Source organism: Halictus rubicundus, chromosome 4, assembly GCF_050948215.1.
Source record: "Halictus rubicundus isolate RS-2024b chromosome 4, iyHalRubi1_principal, whole genome shotgun sequence".
NCBI classification, from domain to species: Eukaryota; Metazoa; Arthropoda; class Insecta; order Hymenoptera; family Halictidae; genus Halictus; species Halictus rubicundus.
Window position 1 is genome coordinate 13,143,729 of NC_135152.1, and position 23,818 is coordinate 13,167,546.

Below are 23,818 nucleotides of genomic sequence, written 5' to 3' on the forward strand. Positions count from 1 at the left end.
CACATGAAATTTCTGATAATTTTTCTCATTTAACTAACAATTCGGGAATCGATTTCAGTCACGTATGACAATACTGAACTATGTTTATCATAATACATTTGGCACAGTTTTATTTTTCAAAGCTCGGCTCATTTTCGGGTACAGACAGCTTGGAAATTTTTTTTTTCATTTAAGAACTCGTTTGGTTCAGTCTGAACGCATTTTATATGCCAGAAAGATTTTGATTTTCCGTAGAAGATAAACTCGAAAATTATGTAATAGCTTCAACGATTGCCGATACTAGTGACTGTAATTTTCTGCGCAGCTTCGAATGGAAACGTAGCAGAAGCTGCATTTGCATTCAAGATGCGGGACAGATGGAAATCATATGCGTGCATATTCTGCGGGATTCTAGAATAGTCAGTAGTAACGGTCAGTTATTGCGAGCTCGTTTGCAGTGGTAGATGATTGGTATGGTCAGACATGAGAATCGAAAGACTAATCTCGTAATTTCACCGTGAATCTCGAACTAAAACATTACCAACATATATAATACTGTCATATATTAATTCATCAATGAATTTTTTATTATTTGGAACATAAAAAGCATAAAAAATTAACTTATAAATCATAATTTCTAATTTTCCGTCTATTGCATGGTGAACAGACACTTCCGGCGCCATCTACAACGAATATCGTGTACTACTTTCTGACATTATCAATCTGGAAAAAAATTTCTTTTACTAATAATTGAGGAATTATTAAGATGATTTCATATGATAATATCCATTCGACAAATTCAATAATACAACGTGAACACTGCACTCGGATTTTGTGATAAAAAAATTTATTTCAGAAGCTTGTTCTCGACATTCATTTTTTATTGTAAATACACTATATATAAAATAAAACAATGATGAAAATGTACAGCGCAATTATACATTTTTGCTTGCGATTAATTTCTAGATTTCTATACAAGTTAACGCGGGTATTACATAAAACGAAAGTTGTAAGTATTAATTTTTTTTTTGTCCAATTTCCTGAATTTCTTCGAAGAGGAATGTCTGGCAACGTTACTAACAAATAAACATATAACACGTCTAATGCGATTAACTATTTTCTATCGAGAAAGATATACACAGTATCTATTAAGATGTTCAGTTTTTTTCTCGACAGTAATCGTAAATCAATTTGACTAAAAGAGATTTGTGTGACGCCATGACACGATACTCGTACAGGCACGTTCAGTATAAGTACTAATCCTATATCCAGTCTCCTATAATAAACGATACTTAAAATTCCTTACAAAGTAAATCTCGTTCAACACATACTATATTTATTTACGATTTACCATATGTGTGTATATATATATTTTTCACTTTTCCTTGAAGTAGCACTACAAAACATCGTTTAAGGCCAATTATTTGTTCAGGAACTAGTATGCCAGATTAAAAAACAATACAGCTTCAGCACGGAACCGAGAACTGTTTTGTAGGGTCGGATCACTAAATCAGTCTACTTAATGTATTATTGCCAGTATAAATAATAGGAAAAGATTGACGATGTAGTGGCAATAGACATCATTGTAAAAACGGTGTGAAAAACGTTCCAAGGTCATAGAATTGAATTCTATTACGACGCAACTAATGACAAGGATAACCTTGAAATGGTCTTCATGCCTTTGCTCACAACACAATTAGCAAGACATCACAAGTGGACAGAGTTAGTGGCCTACCCTGTATTCTGATTAATTCTAAGAAAACGAGTGGTGCAATTATTTCTAACGTTCAAGATCGTTCTTAAATTGAAAAATAATTGCATCGGTCGCTTCACGAGAATCGTCTTGCGTGTATCTTGTACATAATCACGGAAATTGCCTTCAACTTGAAGCGCAGCTTATGATACAAGAATCGTTTGGCATTTTAGAGCTAATAGTAACTCGTGTAACTTCAATTCTCATGCTCGTCGGGATGGTCTGCTTTAATATGATGCGTGAACGTATACTGAGTCGTGAATCGCTTTTTACAATAAGGACACTGGTATGGCATTAGCGGATGTGCAGATCTCAAGTGTGCAACTGCTAACTCCCTTAAGACGAATGGAGATTGGCATACTCCGCACCGATATCTGAAACACAATAACATCTGATTAATTCAACGATCTTTGACGATCGGTGTCACGCACCTTGCAATTTTGTCAATTTCAACGTAAATTAATGCTACAAAATCTTACCCGCCAGTTGTCCTAATAAGAGTCCGCTTAACAGGAGGCGGTGTACTCTCTTCGTTAATTTCCACCTTCGGTTCAATAGGCACTGAGTATTCCACTGACGTTTCAGGACTTAGTTTCGGCATAGGTTCATCTTCTGACTCGAGTTGCACTTCGTCGTTTTGAACCTGTGCGACGAAAGAAGAATTCTACATATTCAATATGTAATTATTAAACTGTGGATCTGTATGCAAAATAAAATTTCTCTAAGTGGATTGTAAGAAGCAGAAAGTAAATAAAAGCGTAATTTCTCTTTTAATAATTTTAGTAAGTCGAAAATACCGCAGTCGTGTTCTTAAATTCTACTAATATCTTCACAGTTCCATATTTCTGTCATTTTATAAGATGAATGCATAAAATACGTAGTCTAGTAATCATAGCTAATTCTTTGAAAGAAGAAATTACGTGAAGCTTACCGCCGAATGAGACCCTTCGGTGTGCACCTTCATATGAGAATTTTTCGATTGGAAACTGTTGAAAGTTGCATTGCATTTGGAGCACTTATATTTTTTACCGGTACCCAAAGACGCTGTCGTTTTTTGCGAATGCTTCGCGGAGACTCCTTTCTTGCTGTAGAAAACGTCCGACGTGCATTGATGCGTCAACAGTGTCACTTCTTTGAAAAATATTTTGTTACACTTCGAGCAGTGATATGTTTTGTCAACGATGTGCGTTTTTTGATGCACTTTGTACGCACTCTTATCGACGAATGATTTGTTGCACACCGAGCACACGTACATCGCTACCGACTCGTTGCGTTTGTGAGACATCTATAGATAAAAAAAAATTAAATAAAGTATGATGCAGAAGCAGAAGCGAAAAAATGCGGCACGGATGATTAGCGAGTACCTCGTGTCTAAACAACTGCCACTTTTCCTTGAAAGACTTTTTACATATGTGACAAGTGAAGTTTTTGCAAGTATAATTATCCGAATGAGTTTGTAAATGCGTTAACATTGTAGTATGATCGCTGAACCATTGCAAACAGATGCCACATCTCGCCACGTTTTTAAATGCATTTGGGGCATTCTTTTTCAAAGGTGGTTCTTCGTGGTTCGCAGAATTTCTCCTTTCCATCATCTAGAGATTAGAATATTATAGAGAAAGTTCCATGGCTTTTAAAATAATATGCAATATACATAAATACGTTCGTACTTCTGTGTACGTTCTGCTTCTGGCGCGAGTTCTTGCTTCCCGTGCTTCTCTTTCAGCGTTCAACGCTTCTTCTTGCTCAACGCTAGCCATGACTGGCGACATCGAAGGATGCTGACTATGCTCGCTCATTCTATGCGCTGCTAAACGTATGAATAGTCCGAAGGATCGTCCGCATATATCACATTTGTGTCTTTTCGGCTCGTGAGTACGCATATGATTCGACAACGCACTTTGTTGGGTACAAACCTACAGACAAAAAATTTAAATTTAAAATATAGAATTATTTTTACTTGATATTAGGTCAGTGCAAAAGTTCGTGCCGGACTTCGTATTAAAATATAAAAAATCGGGTATGAACTTTGTACTGACTTAATATATATTTTTTCGAAACGTTTCCCAAGCTTTGTACCTTTCCACATGTAGGACACGCAAGCGATTTAGTAGGTTCGACAAAATGCTCTCTTTTCGTTTCTTTTGGGGATTCCTCAACTTGGATAACTGGAGGTACTTGTTGATCTACTAATTGCGACGCTCTCACCGGCGTATAATTATTGGTTTCATGCAATTGAGTATGACTTTTATAGTCCTCTATGCTCGGGAAGAACCTGGAGAACATCAAGATATAAAATACAGAAGCATACTGTGGTCGTGAAAATCCACTATGCTAGTACCTATTGCATAATGAGCACCATGTATTGGTCCCAATATCAATCGATTCGCCCAAATGATCGCGTAACCTGTGTTGCTTCAGCATTTCCCAGCTTACGAACTGCCTATCGCATTGATCACAGTCTTTGAGACTTCTGTCAAAATCTAATGTCACCTTTAGATGGCTAGTTGCTTCGTGTTTAGCTAAATCTTCGACTAATTCAAAACATGCGGCACATTTTCTGCAAGTATACTTCCTTGGACAATGCAACTGCATATGCGTCATTAAGCCCTCCTTTGTTCTATAACAAACGACTAGCTGTAGAGTTGTTGCGACCAACATTTCATCTAACCAGTGTTAACTTACTTGTAGTAACTATTGCAAGGGGCGCACCACCACTTAGAAGACAACTTTGTCTTCGTATTTAATTCTTTCCTATCGTTTATGGTTAAACTACCCATTAGTACTTGCTCTAAAATACTTGTTCTTTTCTCTTCCTTCTTCAACTGTATATCTTCTTGCATACCATCATTATCCTCTTCCTTCAACAAACTTCTTTTGTCCTCCATTATCACATCTGGCTTATACAGATCACTTCCTACATTGTTTACACCCGGTGATTCATAAATACTAACATCAGTTCCTAAGATCGGGTCTGCGTTCATTTCCTTGATCTCCACTTCACAAGGTAATTCGGGCAACGATTCTATACAAGTATTCGAATGATCCTGACTAATATCTATTGGCGTTGATGGGTTCTCAACTGGCAGTGAGGCTGGCAAAGGTACTAGTGGTGGTGGTGCTCTTGCTTTTTCTCTCCATAGTTGTGCCTAAAAGTTGCGATACTATTACTTTCTGTTATAATAAGATCCGCTACGGAGATTCTGAGTTTCCATGGCCCAACATCGTATACTTATCACTGCTAAGGCTCTCGAGTGTAAATAATGAATGAAAATAATTTCAAAAGGACATGGGCGTGCACCCGAAAGCCTGAACGGTATAATGTACTCGTTTACTTTCATCGATCGACGTTAACCATCTCAGATACTTAAGCAAACAGAAAAACAGATACCTGACAAGGGTCCGGAGAGTTCTTCATCGCGTCCAGATAAATTTGAACGGACTCCAAGTCCTTGAACGACAAGAGCTTCGCGTGCATGCTTTTGTAAACGCTCAGACAGTATTCCCTAAACTCGTAAACGTCGTCGAGCCTCGCGGCGCAGAACTGACATATTTGCTTTGGCAGTGGATCAGTTTTGTACACTAGAACAGGCAAGCAAGCCCGCAGCTTTTGCGCGACTTTCCGCTGCACGCCTTCGTTGCCGAAAATCGGCAGCATTTCGTTCCTCTCCTCCGAGCACAATCTGCAAACATTCTCCCACTTGTTGGGCACAGCCATTGTAAACAAAGATTTCGTATTTAAGCGTCGGACCCAATAGTTTTTCTTGTTAACGGCTCGATCGTCGTCGTGGGAACGATTTTACTGGCGATCGACGGATTACGCGGTTTCGTTCTCGCGATCCCACCAGACGTAACAAATTCTCTCCGTGTACACGGATCAGTCTCGAATGAGGTTAGCCAGCAACTTGCAACGAACGTCGTGCTGGCTCGCGAATTCTTGGCCAAGCAGCCCATGCATCTTCTTTCCCGGCTGTGGCGAAGTTGTTTCTCCGAGCGAACCTCAACAGGAAATTTTCGATCCGCGGGCACGGCGATTTTCTTTTGTCATTCTACTTTCACCTTGCGATGTCTCGTTCTGTTTGGAGCTAGCCTTTCAAGTGTAACGATTCAGGAGAACCGGTTCTCGTAAGCGTAACCGCTTATGTGCATGGATATTGCTTAATACTGTCGTCGCCGTCGTCGTCTATCGTGTATGCACCTTCGACACTGTCTCCGGTCCTGTCGCTCGCATTTTTTCCCTCTCGCCTTCGACGATACCTCGCGCGGTGTGTTTTGATAACTATTCCAGTGGCCAAGAACCCGTCCCCGTCGCCTTCTCGCACATTATCGTCGTCTCGATCGTTTCGCCGATTCCTCGAGAACGAATTTTTATCTGCATGCACAGTGGCAATCGCGACTCATCGTTGTTGCCTCGCGAGGAGCGCGACGAACCACGTTTTTAAAAAATAGTAAACTGTTGATTTTACGGCGGGGCTCGATATTAATGGCGTGCTCCTCGGGATCATTGATCGCCGCCAGACAGAATCACGGGCAGGTAGCGGGAAACGCGCTCGATTTGAATCCATGTGCTTCGCGATGCACCACAGCGCGTCAAAAAGGTGTTTCCATACTAATAAGCGAGTATTCTCAATTTGAAAATTATAGGGGACACGTGTAGCATATTCAGGTATGTATCATACAAGTCTTTTTGTTGTCTGGGGTCATTGTAAAAGGATTAAATTGACTCCCCAAAATTTCGGCAATTCTTTTATTTTGTAACTCACGAACTGTAAGTGACAAAAAATAGTTTTTAGATGTAAGTTATTAATTATTTCTTTCCCTTTAAAAAATAAATTTCTTCCCAATGGTTTGAACAATGTTGCATAGTTTTCGAGTTATAAAATAAAATATTTGAACCTTCGGGGATTTATTTATGCCAAGGATTAATTAAGGTTTAATCTGATTTTAAAGTTTAAGGTCAACTCAAGATCACAAAATGCAACAGTGACAAATTAGAGAATGATTAACCTTTGTAAGAGTACATGAATCATATAATACTCGGTTGAACTGTAATTTATTGTATAAATTTACATTATTTCAACATAAATATATGTATGCATATCACTTATTTTCACTTGCCAAAATTTTTACAATCTCATGCTTTACAATTCTTGGATCATTGGAAAGTGTACTTAAACCTCTTGTTGCTTACCAAACAAAAATATAAAGGAAAGAACCAAACACAAGTACCATCATCTTTTCATATCAAAATGTCCCATTAGATACTGTCCGGTACTATGTTAACAAGTTCATTTACTGAAACTCCTTAAAATTATAATGTGGATTTAGTAGAGGGCTTCATGAAGCAGTCTAAAATATTTCAAAAGAGAAATACCATAATATGACTTGATTACACAATGTTGTTGAAAAAATTGGACCATTACATTATAGAGAAATGCAAATATTTTTCATACAGCATGCTCTAATTTGTACTCAACAAATTTTTATCAGCAATTGAAGACATTATGAGAATTAAAACATAAACAATTTTTTAACAAAATGTTAAATAGAAAGATCGTTCTTTTAGATACACCTTGTACATATAACAAATGCATATCAACATTCTACTTTATTAATTATATATTCACATTGTGTATACTAGTTAACTGATTGATACACGAGTGCCTCTTAAAAGGAAGTAACAAATGCTGCAATATTCGCATAACAAGCATTAATTATAAACTCGGATAATACTTGTTTGCATAGATACAATCTTTCTTTCTTATTTAATTGTTTTTATCGTCGAATCGGATATAGTGTACAATTAATGTTTACTTATACGCGTTCAGTTAATTTGTTTCGCACCGAATGAATGTGAAACAGCATAAGAAGGCGATAGCAATGTATCAGCTGGTTACATAGCAAATGTGTACATGCATATATGTATATGTATATACAAGCATTTATATATACATATACATAGACACATGTTCTGTTAAAATCAAAATGGCAACTCTAGCAGATAAATATTTCATAAATAAGATTTATTATAAATCGTTCATAAACTTGCATGTTTGTGGTTCAGAATCTATAGTGTTTTGTATATAGAAAAATAATTTCACAGCAAGTTCTCTTTCCTCATATCGATTTCCTCTTAATTACATGGAAGCTAATTAAATCACCTGAGTGAAGATTATAGATACCTTTTGTTTGCTGCGTACACATTATGTATATAGAAGCAATAGAAAACGACTAAAAATTTAACAAATCACAGTTGTGTAATACATACGATAAAAATGATATCGATCTAAATTTTCGACGAAAAGGTATAACAGTAATAAAAGATTTCATGTAAAAAACAATATTCACACAGGTGATAGATATACAAACGCATTTTCCGTCACATTCGTTCATATACAACATTAACTTTTTGAACAGAATAATTAACGTTCCCACGTACCTCCAATCCTTTCACTTTAAAAACCACGTGCAAATCACAACATTCAAATTATAAAAGAGATATAGAATGAAAAGGAAAAGCTTTATATAGACATATTATAATTCGACCACGTGTATAATAGACTCGTTAAGGTTGTATTGAATATGCTGTATGGCATCGTTTAGGAATTGACATGTGAATCCGAAGGAAATAATTCATAATGTTTCTCTCGTTTCCTTGCATTATCACTGCATCGCCAGACCCTCTGACATTCCACGACGCCAAGTAAGAGGTACACACGACAAGCACGGAATAGATAGTTCTCGGAACAGTTGAAAAAATAACGATTTCAATAAAACGTTATGTTACACTGTACAGATATTTTCTAGAGATACAATCCAGCTAGGCCCTGGCCCGGTGTATCATATATTTTGATAACTATTCACAACCGAATGAGGAGACAAGTTACAAGCTTAGCTAATCAAAATCAAATATTTCGTCTCGATCGTTACTATACAGTATATACGCTCTATGTTTAATTAATTTGCAATGTACAGGTTCGCGATTTAACTGTACCAGAGTGAAAGAATGTCCACCGATTATGGTTTCCAACGAAAAATTTTTCCTTGGTTTAGCGTACATGCTTGCTCAGTTGGTGCATAGTTAAAGATATCAAAGAATAAAATTATGTTCAGATGCCTCTTCTGTCTTTCCTCCTTGGCGAGTAGCTCTTGTCTACATTGTTGAGATTATAGTCCTACTACCTTGCTGCTGGCATCTTCTCAAGAAAATCTTGTTCGATCACTGTTTCCAGTTGTGTAATGTTTAATGGTGTCTGAGTGTCGCTTGATCTGCAACTCAGTGTCGTAAAAAAATAATGTAAATCTTGCAACGAACGAATGTTGTTCGATGTCAGAAGAAGTTCTCCCGGTATCGCTTTTGCGGTGCCCGTCTCCTGTTTATACTGTAAAAAAAAACAAATATTGAACAATCAGTGACGTCACCCAATACTTTTTAAATTTCAGTTTGATGCTTTTTGAATTTCAATAAAATTATCGAATTAAAAGTTGGCTATTCGGCTGTATTCTAATTTAAAAGTAATGAATGCAACTTTAAAGTGTGTGACCTTTCTGGCAAAAACTCCTTTCCAAATGTTTGCAAAATTTTGGAGAAAAAGTGGCCCATTGTACGTTAAATATAATTCAAGCACTAAACTCTTAGAGTACAGGGCTATTGGCAGAGATTCAAGAATAAACTATATATACATATATGTGTGTATATGTTTCACGTGCTGCCAGAATAAGTATTTCATCAGTGAAAGCAGTCAAAAGCAGTGCACAAGTTAAAGAAACTATCTGAAGAACAAAGGAGAGATGAAAATAGAAATTGTACAGAAAAACTAGCTTTTTATTTCGAATTCAGATTGGATTGATGTAATATAAAGTGTTGTAATCTATGATATGAGCATGCATGGCAGAATTCTGACTTTAATGTAACTGAAAAGAAGCTTAATTGTGTTTAATTAGAGACAGATGTGCAAGTGAAGTTACACAGTGCTGATTAAGTACATTTGTATGTAATAATAGCAAAAGAACGTAGACAGTTCACTGTCAGTCAGTTTGATAGTGGCCATGGCAGTGACTGGATTGGCAAGAGTTGCATATATCACTCTTTACCTCATAGTAGCGATAGATTCTCGTAAGTATTGCATCCGATAACTGTTCTTTTTAATATTTTAAATACATATATACGTGCTCAGAATTATCAAACGAAAAATGAGACATAATAATAAATGTATTTAAATTATACAAATAATTTCCATTTATATCAAATGTACGGTAAAAAAATATTTTTTAAAATTTCGTACGACTTGTCACTACAATACAATCATTCATTTTTACGAACATCTTAAAAATGTGAAAACTTTATTTTCTACTAATTAATTTTTATACAGTACGTAAGATGTTCATTATCGAATAAAAAATTGTTGAGCTCCTTACATTTTTTTGAGACATAATATGACAAAAATGAGGATGTAGCCAACAGTTACAACTATTTTCCTCTTCAACGAGCGATTAAGTGGACTAATTGGCAGTAATTAAGTGGAATTGAATGACATAAATCAGACACCAACAATTTCTCTTTAGCTTACTCGAAAAATGCTATGAGTAATGTTTTACTGTAAATAAAACTGCATATGTAGTACTCATTAGGATACAAGCAGTCTAATTATTGTATTTTATATTTTAGAGTACTCGGATGACTCTGATTATAAAGACTTAGAATTTTACGAGGAGATGCCGTCGGTCAGTTACGTTGGGAATTTTGAGAACGACAATGTGAACATTGTTCAGGATGACTATTACATTTTGAATGATTTCGAGGATGCGGTCCCTCGTGGACGGAGATGTGACGTTTGCCCTGAAATGCACGGCAATGTCGATCTATCTTTCAACATCATCGACGATGCTCCCAAAAAAGCAAGAGCGCGTGACGTCCAATTAGACTGGTATAAACCGCAGAGAATATATCGATACACTAAGCACAGAATTCCAGGATACGATTACGAGGAAATCGACCACATACTCGCAAGAAATCCTCAACAGTGCGACGAGAGATCAATCTGGGCTTACTGCGTCTGTCGGTTCACATGCACCGAACCGGACGTGGTAGATTGTTATTCACCGTGCAGAAGCGGATGCGAGTGCAGAGAAGAATACGTATTCGACGAAAAAACAAAGAAATGCATGTTGCCAGAAGAATGTCCAAAAGATGAGGACTACATCGACGAATGAAAACATTTGTCTTTGTCGAGTGATTCGCGAATCCGCCAATGTCCCCTTTAAAATAAATATTACAAAATTCTGTAAAACGATGGTGAAACAAAATTGAAGCAACAAACGTATAGACGTGTAATCTTGTCTCACACATGACTTGATGTATGAGATAGCAGGTGCACTACTTTAATTGCACTCTCGACGTTCGCACTTTGCCAACGTCTGTAAAATGCAACAGGATATTATCGAGTTTACATTTTAATAAAGTAATGAAAAAATGCATCGAGAGATTAAATTTACTCTTACCTTGCTGTCCATTAATTTCGCTATTCTCGTAATGTGTGGTACGAAGTCTGAAGACAAATTGTTGTTATTTACGCTCCCTGCTGCAGAATCCCCCACGAACGCCCACCTATACCTGTAGAAAAATTTGATTTTTATGGGGACTTTTTATTAGCATGATTTTACAATAGATGAATGTTAGTGTTACTCACATTTGAAATTGGGGAAGTCTATGCGCGGGTAAAAGTAACGCCAAGTCTAACAATTTGGCAGCTGCAAGCTGCAGTTGCAACCAGTGTGGGTGCCCATGCGCCTGGAGTCCATTGCTGGCATTCACAGCCCACGATGAATCCAAAGCAGAAAGAAGTTTTATGTGTGAACTGTACGAAAGTGAAAGTACAGTTTCAAAAATCGCATTCCAATGGAAAACTATACAGCATTTTTTAAGAGAGTAGTTCCAACATGTTGCATTGAAAGCGAAAAACAAAACAAACACAGAACCCGTACATTATCGTAACTACTATTCCTGAATACATACTACAAAATCTTCTGATCGGACGTAACAGTATCTTTTAATTTCTTTCCAATTTGAAACAAGGTATCTAAGAATTTTTTAATCATTGTGTACAGTGTATATTATACTATTGTTAAAACATGGATACGGAAATTTTAGATACATTGTTTCGATGATTAAATCTTATCTGATGATCGTTAATATGCAAGAAGCATTCAATTACCTGCCATGACGACTGATGTCCCAACACCAATCAATTTATGGAGGCATCATAAATTCCACCAAATCGCGGATACCGAAACAGAGCCAAAAACAATATGACATTAGGTTCTGTTAATGTTAGTAAGGAGTAGATACAAACAATTTCATTAGAGCGTAGTACGCTAAGAAAAGGTTAATGGATATGTTAAAGAGTAGCTGAAGCTAGATGGCAATATGCAACTATTATATCATTTAGGCAATAATAATACAAGAGAACAAACGATCTTTGTTTCATGGTACAATAAAACTCCATTTATTTTTCTTAAATCTTGTAATTTAAATGAAAAATCGTGGGGTCATGAATGGAGATCTACTGTATCTAATTAACACTAGGTTTGCGGAGCGCTAAGAGTGACTATTTTAAATTACTTTTTAAAAATAACGAGAATATGTCTATCTAAATTTTTCACCATTTTTTAAAATAATATATACCCAAATAAATAAATTTTTTGAATAATTCCTCATGGATGTATCTTTATGGTCTCAATAATCGTGAATTAAAAATATCAGGATGCGTAATTTTGACAGGTTCCATAAACCTAGTGTTAAACTAATTCAAATGATATTGTCTTTTTCGTTCAATAATTTTACGATCGAATCTGCTGAAATGGATCATGCGTAGAAAGCGACAAACTCTCCCAAGCAAAATAATTAAACCCAATGTGTTGTAAAGTTAGATTGTTACTGTACCTGAATTCCTCGCTATCTGTGTTTAATTCTTGTTCAATGTACAGGAAGACTTGAACAAGTTCACTGACTATTACCGGCCATAATGACGTAGCGTGTTGCGGTGATACTCTCAGTAGCAACACTCGGAAACAGAGAAAGACTTGCGCCTGGATAGATGGGATCACTTGCGGTAACCGTAAACTGTCCGCCAAACGTTCTAATTGCAAGAGTATACAAAATTTAGTCTCATATATGTATTCACCACAAATAAGATATTCGGATTATTTTGATCATTATCCTTAAGTCATCGATTAGTTACTACCTTGAATTTCAGGCATATATTTATGGTACTGGTCTGTTTCACTGCAAAGTATAACATAGGCTAGCCTTTTCAACAACTGAGCCTTCTGCTCGTATTCCTGCTCTTTCGAGGAAAATATGCTGATGCTACTACTCTGGGCCATGGAGACACGATCTACGATAAAATAATATTATAAATCTTTTGTTTTCATATATTCCACAGAAATTAAGATAGCGTACTCATCAAATCCCGGAAGGTTGTATTGTCATGTGTCATTAAATTGTCTATGATAGTTCTCCAATAAGGTAAACACGCTGGTGTCATCTGGAAGAAGGCAGGATCTAGCAGAAGATCTAGAACGTCTTTGCGCCATGCTTTTCTAGTGTACTGATAACCAGATAAGGAACTTAGTAGCTGAGAACAAGCCGTGAACGAAGCGATATTCTTAGTCCTGAAAATGTCGCAATTATAAGCAATCATAAAAACCTAGGCTTCGTAGTTTAAACGTTAAAAAAATCTTACGAATGGTTTTTTAGATACGGTGTCACGTTGTACATAAGATTAGTTAACAACGTTACTACTCGTTCCTTTTCTTGAGAACCATAGCTAACGTCTAACAAAGGTGCCAGTATTTCTGCTAATACCGCTTGAGCTTGTACGCTAAACGCAGCGTTCGGTGGAGTTCCAGGTGTAACTGAAACAGCAATTCCTATATTTCATCATTCTATCGTGCCAGAATTGTTACGTTAAGGCAATATCGCGCTAATATAAAGAAAACAAACAACAACGACAAAAATTATGAAAAAATTTAACAAAAGAATCGTTCTAAAAGAAAAGCACATTACGCACCAGCCCCACTTTTGCCTTCTTTACCTTCCGAAGATCCTTCAGCTACTTCGAAAGCGTCTTCCCTTACCGCCAAGTTCCTTCTCAGCCATGTTGTCTGTTCTAAACATGCTCCGGCTATTTGCGAACATGACTCAACCAACTAGAACAGCATTTTGTAATTAGGCATAACCGATACAAACAACGATATATTTGGTAATTATTAGAGGTGTGCGAGAACCCGAAAATGTCGGGTCGAGAATTTTATTCGGGATCAGGACGGGTTCTCGAAAATTTTAGTATTCTCGAATATATTGGGACTCTTGATTTTCAGGATTATTTTCGAGAATATTCGAGAACCTTAATGAGTCCAGGAGTCCTTGATATTCTTGGGAATCCTGATGAATTCGAGAATCCCAAAATTTTCGTGTCCCGATCCCGAATAAAATTTGCACACCTATAGTAATTGTGAGAGTGTATCTGGGAATACCTTAGCAGAAACGTCTTGCAGATCCCTTATGTCTTTTTTCTCCTGCATGGCAGGACATTTCTGAACATACTCGTTCAAGATTGCCAGCAAAAGGAACTGAGCGGGTGCTGTCAAGGATAGACCATCCTTGAGCAAGCCGAGCAAAGATGCCCACGATTCGATAAGGGACTGGGACGTATTACTTTGCATGTACACGTATAGTAATTCCAACACGGACACTTCTAACGAGAAGTCTTGCTTCACACCGTGTATAGGAGGCGGAGACTTCACAACTTGATGGACAGTTTGGACCAAAGTATCGATAGGCATCACGCGAATCGCGCTTACTAAATGTACCATAACTTGCTGATTAGGACAAGCCTCCGGAAGTACCTGAATACAAATATAATTATTGGTAACAGACTGCAACACCGAACGACGACATTTGAATAATTACCTTTTTCGAGTTCCCAGACGGCTGTCGCCTTTCGTGCCAAGCGACAGCAATGGCTGCCAGAAAGTTTACACCGTGATGGAACGATATAGGAGACAAAAGCTCTAATAGTTGATGTTTTACTATTCTCGGACTACCCACTACGCAACTGGCTTGTTCGCTAAATTTTTGTTGAAAGAATATAATAAGGTTCGTCAAACACAATTTTAAGCGATAAGGGGGAAAGAAACTTTTTGAAATGAAACGTACTTGTCTTTCGTTGCCAACACTGCTTGCCACAGAGTCGACAGGGACGCGATTATCCTTGGCAGATGACTCAAAGCGGTCCTCCTAGCATGTTGTTGCAGTTCATTGGCGACGTTTTTATCCTTCGAAGTGTTAAGATCCTATTGATACAATCAGACTATTTGTGAACTGTTTTACTTGAGTAAAAAACATAACTATGCGAATCTATAGCTTACTGGAGAGAGTGGGCTGGGCATAAACACGTGGATAAGGTTATTGAATATCTGGCCTGGATTTGCCCCAGGGATTCCAGTCTGAATTGTACCGCTGAAGGGTTGGTTAAACGAAAAGCCAATCTGTTGGGACGTGTCCAATAAGCAGTAGTGAAGTAAGAACGTTAAAGCCTCTAGGTGGGTGACTGTGTAATCCGCAGGAAGACAACATTCGACTGTACTTATGTCCTGCAATTTCGTCGCCGTCGCCGTCTCTTCGTTAATATAATAAGACGCTAGATGCTCGATGTTGCAACACAATTGATGGATCACTGACGTTACTATTCCAGTCAACGAGGACCCCATGAAAGGAAGACTCGAGGTAACGAGGGTCGTCCAAAATTGGTGTAAGTGTCTCATGTGGTCCTACAACAAATAACATGACATTGTACCATATGCGGTCAATTTTGAAAATGGTGTAAGTCATCTAATGTCTAACAAACACATTTTCGAACAAGTTCACATATTTTACGAAACATTTTGTTGCATAATGGAAACATATTTTTGGATGTATTAAAATGCGAAAGTCTGAATATCTTCGAACAAAATATGTATGACATACACCATTTTCATAATCACCAGAACATATGAAATGTCCAATAGTAGTAATTTTAATCATTCAAATTTCTTGCGTACCAATTGTAAAGCACTGAGTATGCTAGCAAGGAACATTGGTTGTTGAGGAATCGGCGCACCAGGTACATACTTCAAGCTGCTCCCCATAATGTTAAGAACGGTCCGCGTGGGAGTACTCGGCGTCGACGTAACCGCCGTACAAATATCCTCGCCCTTTTGGCTACTGCATTGATGTTCCAGCATAATTAAAGCTAACAATAACCTAGGGCAAATATTTTTTAATACCGTGTATCTTATAGTGAGAATATTTAGCATTAGCTGCTCGATTTATTCACCTGAGTAGCTGTATTTGGAAAGCTTCGGTGTGGTCACTCGCTCTATATTTGCACTTATTCACATCGTTATCAGCTACAGGGTCATTGAACAGAATTATTTCCTCGGTAAACGTGAACACCTCCTCGTTTTCCTTATGTGCGTTTTTCATATTCATAACGCTAGACACGAGACAGTGCAGCGCGACTTTTTGTACTTTACACTTTGTTAATAAATCGACAATGTAACAACTGAACCCCTTCCCTGAATCACGAACAATAGGAATTAGCTCGGAGAATATTAGCGTTAATAATTCTGTGCTGGCTAATTGCACCTATTCAAAAACAAGTGGTTGTAATACATATAGAAGGCAAATTCAAAATATAACAACAAAAGCTGAAAAGATTGCTATGTCGTGCTAAATAACGAACTTAAATCATTTCAATTATAAATTTAAAATCCTTGCTTCGTGTTCAATCTTTTCAACTCTCATCAATAGACTGCGGACTTTTATACAAGTTTCCTATTTCATATCCAATTTTATGAAAATCAACATTGAGGAAAAATGCTTTTCATTGACTGATAGATTTCTTCTGGTAAAAATGGAATAAAAGCATTGTTAATTTTTATTTTAACACACTTTTACTTATATTTTAGAAATTTGCAGATGCCACAAATTCATAAAGATCCGCAGTCTACTCATCAACGTGTAAACAACATGTCACCTGTCTATTTCCTGAAATCTCTTCGTGGGTGAGTCTCATCTGTCCCAGATTGGGATAGTAGCTCCTCGCGAAATAAAGGCACACACTAATTAGAACTTCTAGGTACATGCTACTCCTATAAGCAGCTATGAATTCTGTATTTGCTACGTCCCCGTGAAAGTTTCTTCCGAACACACTTTTCCGGTGCCGGGCTAATAAATTCAACAACGTTGTGTTCTTTGTGGTGTTGCATACACCAGTGGTCGCAGCACAGCACAAAAACATTCTAGTGTTTGTCAGGAGCTCATTCCGGAGAGTTCGCAATGCGTACAGAGTCCTGGTCGAGTCGTAGACTCCACAATAAAGTAACATATGGGAATGAAGGTTGTGAACACCGACTCCGTAGTTGCGACCGGTTTTTGCATTCTGATCGGTGGAGTCGTCGGTGTTTTTCGGTATTGTCTCGGTGACGTCACAAATCTGCATCACACGGTCCAACACTTCATTCAAGATCTCTTCTACTACGCTGGTGCTACTGGAGTTATTAAAGTATTCCTCGGCGGTGGTGCTAGCCTCGAGGTCACCCTCTTCGTCGTCCATCGTCCAGCTCGGTATTTCGACGCTCGCCTCGAAGCTGCCGACATCATGATCATAGTTCGACATAAACTCGTTTGTACTGTGATATTTCCCTTTGATGATGGTGCCTGCAACTTCCCTGGAGCTGCCTGGCATTATAATAGGTTCCTTCTTCAATTTCGTTTGTTTGTTAGTTATCTCGGGACTGCTGGAATCGAAACTGTTAGTTATAGAGTCCAACGAGGAACCAACTTCGCCGTTCAGCTTCTTGAACCCGTTCTTGTCTTTCGTCTTGGAACTGGAGTTTGCAGACTCGAAGAGGCTCTCATCTAGGCTAGCAGTGGAGCCTTTGTCGAAGTCTATTTTCTTGAATCTGGTTGCGTTCTTTAACAACTCTGTTGTCAAGTTAGCCTTCTTTACGCTAGGCAACGACTCGTCCTCAGTCAAAGAGTCATTCGAATTTTCGTTACAGTTCAGCGACAGAGGATTGACGAACACGGAGATCTTCCGGTTGCCGGATATACTCGGTGGTACCTCGAGTTCCTTCATGAACTGGTTCCTCTCGGTTACGTACTGGTTGCAGTTGTCACCGGCGGCCAATGTTGTCACGGCGAATATCCTCTTTACCTTAACTGGATTAATGGTTTTTTTCTTTTTCTTTCCTTTCCGCCATTTCTTGTCCTCGTCCACGTTATCGCTAACATGATATATTACGTTCCCGTCGACAGAGCTGATCGCATAAATCTTCGCGGCGCCTTCTGTATCATCCTGCACCTCCGACTTCTCTTCTATCGGATCGTTCTTAGTCAGGACAGTATTGCTGTGCTGTATGCTAACGTGGAGCACGCTCATGCGGCAAGTGGACGGGTCCAGAAGTATTATCAGCAGTGGGTCCACTATTCGTGAAACGTCGCCTCGCATCAAAGAGTGAAGCAACCAAGACTGGGCGTGCAACTTCAGGGGTGAGTTGTCTGCGAGTTGTAGATTATCTAATATTTTTAGCAGCGATCTGGAATAAGCATACTTGCATTATTATCGGATTCATTTTAAACGGGAAGAGACACTCTGTATAATGCAAAGGTTGCTTACTGATCGAACGATTTCATACATCCGCGCAGTCTCGGATTTGTTTCGATCTCTCTACCCAAGTGCCACAAGGTGGCGAACCGAGTGAAAGCTTCTACCCTCTTCTCGATATTCTCTGCTGTCAACGCAGCTCCTATCACATCCTCGACCGCATCGCAAGAGTTGTGCAGGGCGTGGTGAAGTTCGTGCAGTAACTCAACGCATCGCATTCTGTACTTGTGAGCAGGTAATTCGCCAAGATGATGCCACAGGGAATGTGCCAGTACCTTCAACAAGTAGATTCTAAGTCCTTACCTCTGGATCTCACGAATACCAACAAGGAGACGTTACAATACACCATGTGAATGTTAATATTAGTAGAGTTGTAACATCTCCTTGTATAGAGAAAATAAATTAAATACCTGGAACACGTTGGTATACTGCATTAGATATGTTATATGCCATTGCTTCAGCAAAGGCACCATGATCACGGCTGTAACTCCCTCCCCGCATTTTGTATAAGTCTCGACGTCATTATTAGCTTTTAATAATGCGATTAAATCTAGCAGCGTAGCTATACTGGTTAATTGTAGAGCGGGTTGCTTTCCTAACCAGCAGCTACAAACTACTAACACTTTCAACCAATCTGGAAGAATCATATTTCCCTTTGGTTCTTCTTCTACCAACACTCCATCACCAGGATGAAAGTACTTAGGAAACGTAGATAGTTCGACGAACAAAGTGGAAGCTGTTCGCACAGCTTCCTCCCATTCCACTTGCGGTACAGACTCTACATATAGGTTAAGAATGTCCAAACGCTTAGTGTCGTCTATCACGGATACATCTTGGCTGAAGAACCCGGAATCCTCCATATTTAATCTGGAGTTTAGTAAAAGCTCCAAGTAACGCATCCTTTCATCGAAACTTTCTCTCGGCAAGGGGATTATCAAATTATCATACATGTCCTGTACCGGTTTCTCTTTGCTCAGTACCCTATTGCTAATTAATTTAACGTAAAAAGTCTCGTACTGTCTCAGACATTTCTCCAACATTGTGTGCTGCGCTTGAAATGCTGGAGACGGTCCTCTGCCCAAGGATCCCGTAGAACCCATCGCACTGCTTCTACTTGACTGCTTCAATGTAGTCAATTGATCCTTAGACGGAGAATTAATACTACTGACTTCCATGTAACTGCTTTTTATGTCATCCATGCTCTTATTTCTCTGTAAACCTTTCGACTCTTGGCTCACCACTACCGATATGCTGGCACTGTTAATGTCCTGTACGGGATCGGTCAGCTTGGAGGTGCTTTTGCTAGACTTCTTTTTGGATTTCTTGTCAGATCTCTTGGCGGCACCGCCCGAGTTCGCTCTTCTCCTCGGACTGGGACTCTTCTCGGAGAACGAACCGCTCGACGTGTCCGGTTTATTTAATTTACTATCAGATTGACTTTTCTCTAAAGGGATCGCTGTTAACGAGTTGTCATTCGGCGCTGCGGTAGTGTTGGTGCTAGCGGTCGCGATTACTTCTAACTTCGTTTCTAGTTCACTTTTATCCGTGTGAGTGGTCACCACGGTCGGCTGCACTTTCGACAAAATTTTCGCACACAACCTGAGGCTCCTCGAGATCTCCATAGGAGACAGAAGATCAACGTAACACAAAAGCTTACTGACAATCTCGTAGAATAAGCCAGGCAGGTGCTCGGATGGAGTATCGATAAATGCATCTAGCGACACCGTGTCCAGGAGGAATTCGGTCAGTATACACACTTCCATAAAATTCGGCACCCCACTACCTACTGGTCTTACGACAACCTCTTCTGTCTCGTTTTTACTGTTCGCTCTAGCTTGGCAAGCCTTCTCAAACAGATGCCCGCAATGGATCCAAACATAAGATGGCTCTAATGTTGAAAACAATAGATTCGCTGACTTCACCACCTCGTTAGTTTTTGGTACTCTGTTTGATTGTCCACAAGCGTTATAAAATGTCCTGTCAGAAAATAATTAATGACTATGTAACGTTTACAGTAATTGTAACGATATTTCATTCGGGCTGTTGCTGTGGCTTACCTAAAAACCTCAAATAAAATATCGTCTAGAATCACTGGACCAATCTCTGTCTTCTCCAGTAACGAGACTAATATTCTGTACGGTTTCAGATCCTGTGGATTTTCCTCACACACAGTTTTCAATAATGCCTTGATCGCCTCTATCAACATCTCTTTCGAGTACATATCAAAATAAGTGGGTGTATTTTCTGTGGTCTCCGAAACTGTAGTAACCGTTTTTCTCTTTAAAATAGATGTGCTTACTTCTGTACCCAAAAGCCAAGCAAACAAACGCCTATGATGCACATACACAGAAATTTAATGCATAAAACAACGAGTCAGAGAAAATAATTTTTTTTCTAAATTTGTTTTTATTCTCTTTTTCATTTACCTATTCAAGCTCATGTCTCTTCTTAATATAGTAACAAGAGCGGCTGTGACTAGCGATACCATATTTACGCGCGTTAATTGACTATTATGTACAGGAAAACCAACCAACAGCAAGTCCAAAGCACTTCTTTGTACTAACACTGAAATATCTTGTACTCCAGCGCAAAGAGCTGTAACCTGTCCCATAATTTCGATATTTAGTCATCGGTAGACTGAAGATTTTTATGCAAAGTGAAAATTTTCTAAACGGATTTTTTTCTCTTAATAATTTGAATACGGCGAAAATAGCTTCATAGTGCTCTTAAATTCTTCTGATGTCTTCACAATTTTGTGTTTTACCGATTCAGTTTTGTCATAAATGCATAAAATCCGCTGTCTAGTCATTAGAATTCAATTTGCGTTAATTTGTACAAAGAACTTCACTCACCATAATATTGGTGTCTGTGCCCATAATGTACCTTTGTTCTTCCATTGGCAGTTTCTTATTGAAATGTGATAACACAAATGATATAGCGGGCAAACGAATTCCAGAATTTGAAGCTAGACAATCCCATAAACAAGCATAGTAGTGGTCTGGACCCACTCCCTCGCAAACTTTTTCAAGCAAGGAATTAGTCCTGAAAATAATTTTTTACTATTAACTTCGATTCTTCATAAAGTTAACTTCCCACAAATATTTCCATAAATTTTTTATCCATTTGTTTTACCAATATACTAGGTCAATGCAAAAGTTCATGCTCGATTCTTTGCTGCATTTCAATACGAAATTGGGCATAAACTTTTGCACTGACCTAATTCATATTTTAACTAAACCGTACCTATCAAAGTGGTCAGAACCATCCTCTAAACCAAGAAGAACACCACTTAAAAAACCACTTAATCCAGGCCGTAATCTCTCTCCAAGAGGCACAAAATGAGTTTCGTATACTGTGAGCAAGGATGGTCTCACGTTCATAGCAGCATGACCCAATAATGGAAATAAACCTATAAAAAATTTTTAAAAAAGTGAATCCTTTCATGTGATTACCATCCAAACTCCTGCCTGCGGATTACAACTTACCGGCACTGTATATGAAGAGCTCATGACTCAGTCTGTTGGTGCCCATACATTTAAAAATAATGTCATAGGTTTCTAGAGCTTTTAAATGAACACCGGATGGCAAAGCAGGATGCATACATTGTGCCAATCGTTTGGATATTTTAATTCTTCTAGGAATAACCGGAAACTTCATATGACTTAGTAATACTTTGTTTAGCTTTCCTAGCGCAGAGATTAAGTCTGCCCATTCGCTGGTGTATTCAAAGCTCTTTAACGCTTTGTCAACAGCAGACACATAGCTGTACAAAATGTTCAGAATTCTTAATTAGCATTGTGTATACGATAAAGTTGAACCCAGACAACTCCAGATGAGAGTTACTAAAGTTCAACTGTATTAATTATATCAGGTCATCGCAAAAGTTCGTGTCCGATTCCTTGTTGTATTTTAATACGAAATCTGGCACAAACTTTTCCACTGACCTGATATAATTTTTTACAGATTTTACAAACATGTTTTCCTTCTCCCTACGAACCGTGAACATAGAAAAGATGTTTTTTAATAGACCAACAAACAAAGTATGTTCTACTTACACTCTATATTTAGAGTCTTTCATAAGTTCATACTCTTCCAAGGCGATGGAACCCATTGTTGCTGTTTTGGTGTTGCAATTTACAATAAAAATAGACTATTTGTCACACACACACACACACACACACTCGCGCGCACACCCTCCGATTACATTATTCCAGAAATGGTGAGTATCACAAAAACGACTCATATGGAGCGAGTTCCGTCGAGGGAGTCCCTTATCAGACCGCACATTGCGTTTAAATAAGAGCAGGTTGTTCCTCTATCTGGAAAAAGAGAAATATTCGGTAACTTATTGTCGAACGGGTGAACATTCGATGAACGCGAGCGTGTATGTGTACAGCGCGTTCTCGAGTGTACACAAAACGACCCGCGGACTCGTGTTTCACGGATAAAAATACACGTTTGGCGTACGGATATTGACTTTTCCTTCGACGACTTTGTCGTCATCCAATTGATTCGGTGTTATCTATCCGTACAGAACCATTAAAAACGACGACCATTCTTCACCATATGATCGGCCGACGGCTATTATTTTTGGAGTTGGGGGAACCGTATGCGCATGAAACTGACCGAGCAATTATTTCCGTACGTAGAAAACTGGTATCGAAAACTCCGAGACGGATTTTCACGGAGAAAATTTTAAACGCGCTTGGACGCAATGGTTCTTTTTTTCTCTCTATATCTCTCTCTCTCTCTCTCTCTCTCTCTCTCACTCTCTCGATCTGCTTCTTTGTGTTTATACGCTCACAGTTATCTATACGTTGTGCCTAAAGGATCACCGTGTCTCGTCCTACATCGGTGGCTGGGTTGTATGAAAAACTTGATTTCAGGGAACTAAGCACCGTTTTCGTCATCCGACGAGGTTAATGATCGAACGCGAAACGTGAACGTGAACGGATTCGGACGGAGACCGTAGTGGGAGTCTATTTTGTTCGCGCGCTGGTGCGGAGGGACAGCTCACCTCCTGATGTTGACATTTCGTATTTGCATATGTTGTGTGTTGTCAAGGGTGAAGGTAAGAAGTATCTGACAGCCGTGAGTCTTTTTCGGTTGTGCTCGCAGTGCTCATCGAGAATGAATGTCTCTTGGAACGGATACGGTTCGATAATCCTCGTGACGAGTCTCCACTGGCTCTCGTTCCCTGACACGATCTTCGTCGCTCGTTCTTTTCGATCTGTATAGAGAGCTATGTATACAGTATACAGTATACAGGCGCCTGAAGTTTGCCGTGCTCGGACTCTGACGGGAACAGAATAAACCGCACGTAGCTAACCGCAGACTTATACAGGGTGTCTTCGAACGAAGAGAACAGGGATCG

The 23,818-nt window shown here is 38.7% G+C and overlaps 3 protein-coding genes and 1 long non-coding RNA gene across 10 annotated transcripts; 2 read left to right on the top strand and 2 right to left on the bottom strand.

The window, feature by feature from the left end:
• Nucleotides 1-1,798: 1,798 nt before the first annotated feature.
• Nucleotides 1,799-6,558, bottom strand: LOC143353480 (uncharacterized). Of its 2 annotated transcripts, XM_076786859.1 has the most exons (10): nt 5,124-6,557; nt 4,665-4,881; nt 4,418-4,628; nt 4,074-4,352; nt 3,812-4,007; nt 3,403-3,648; nt 3,097-3,327; nt 2,664-3,017; nt 2,212-2,375; nt 1,799-2,106 (listed from the first exon to the last, which is right to left on the bottom strand). In XM_076786859.1, exons 1-10 carry the CDS (start codon nt 5,448-5,450, stop codon nt 1,929-1,931), a joined length of 2,403 nt encoding a protein of 800 aa, XP_076642974.1. In that variant the 5' UTR covers nt 5,451-6,557; the 3' UTR covers nt 1,799-1,928. The 2 variants fall into 2 exon arrangements, with proteins under 2 accessions (XP_076642974.1, XP_076642973.1); XM_076786858.1 differs by having other exon boundaries at nt 4,418-4,881; nt 5,124-6,558.
• Nucleotides 6,559-6,766: 208 nt separating this feature from the next.
• LOC143353477 (protein DOP1 homolog) lies at nt 6,767-23,600 on the bottom strand. Of its 6 annotated transcripts, none has more exons than XM_076786854.1 (25): nt 23,462-23,600; nt 22,500-22,763; nt 21,930-22,207; nt 21,688-21,853; nt 21,297-21,486; nt 20,871-21,046; nt 20,502-20,774; nt 18,855-20,421; nt 18,457-18,719; nt 16,813-18,376; nt 16,111-16,421; nt 15,836-16,037; nt 15,164-15,565; nt 14,952-15,088; nt 14,706-14,862; nt 14,270-14,641; nt 13,828-13,942; nt 13,477-13,648; nt 13,194-13,405; nt 12,976-13,128; nt 12,675-12,870; nt 11,947-11,958; nt 11,422-11,589; nt 11,234-11,345; nt 6,767-9,114 (listed from the first exon to the last, which is right to left on the bottom strand). In XM_076786854.1, exons 2-25 carry the CDS (start codon nt 22,553-22,555, stop codon nt 8,911-8,913), a joined length of 7,458 nt encoding a protein of 2,485 aa, XP_076642969.1. In that variant the 5' UTR covers nt 22,556-22,763; nt 23,462-23,600; the 3' UTR covers nt 6,767-8,910. The 6 variants fall into 6 exon arrangements, with proteins under 6 accessions (XP_076642969.1, XP_076642970.1, XP_076642965.1 ...); XM_076786855.1 differs by having other exon boundaries at nt 11,422-11,535; nt 13,804-13,942; XM_076786850.1 differs by having other exon boundaries at nt 13,804-13,942.
• Nucleotides 9,182-11,213, top strand: LOC143353483 (uncharacterized). The gene is made up of 2 exons (XM_076786863.1): nt 9,182-9,848; nt 10,401-11,213. The coding sequence occupies exons 1-2, from the start codon at nt 9,782-9,784 to the stop codon at nt 10,943-10,945; spliced, it is 612 nt and encodes a 203-aa protein (XP_076642978.1). The 5' UTR covers nt 9,182-9,781; the 3' UTR covers nt 10,946-11,213.
• Nucleotides 22,820-23,399, top strand: LOC143353487 (uncharacterized). Its single transcript, XR_013082155.1, has 3 exons — nt 22,820-22,907; nt 22,979-23,161; nt 23,274-23,399. It is a non-coding gene; the product is annotated as an uncharacterized LOC143353487 (long non-coding RNA).
• Nucleotides 23,601-23,818: the final 218 nt, after the last annotated feature.

Coding starts and splice junctions, on each gene's coding strand:
- LOC143353480 (XM_076786858.1), bottom strand. CDS start 5,450: ATGGCTGTGCCCAACAAGTGGGAGAATGTTTGCAGATTGTGCTCGGAG. Junction 3,328..3,402: donor GAAGCAGAACGTACACAGAA/GTACGAACGTAT, acceptor TCTAATCTCTAG/ATGATGGAAAGGAGAAATTC. Junction 2,107..2,211: donor CTTATTAGGACAACTGGCGG/GTAAGATTTTGT, acceptor ATTGTGTTTCAG/ATATCGGTGCGGAGTATGCC.
- LOC143353483 (XM_076786863.1), top strand. CDS start 9,782: ATGGCAGTGACTGGATTGGCAAGAGTTGCATATATCACTCTTTACCTC. Junction 9,849..10,400: donor CATAGTAGCGATAGATTCTC/GTAAGTATTGCA, acceptor TTTATATTTTAG/AGTACTCGGATGACTCTGAT.
- LOC143353477 (XM_076786850.1), bottom strand. CDS start 22,555: ATGGGTTCCATCGCCTTGGAAGAGTATGAACTTATGAAAGACTCTAAA. Junction 22,208..22,499: donor AAAGACTCTAAATATAGAGT/GTAAGTAGAACA, acceptor CATTTTGTACAG/CTATGTGTCTGCTGTTGACA. Junction 13,649..13,803: donor AGAAGGCAAAAGTGGGGCTG/GTGCGTAATGTG, acceptor TTGCTGTTTCAG/TTACACCTGGAACTCCACCG.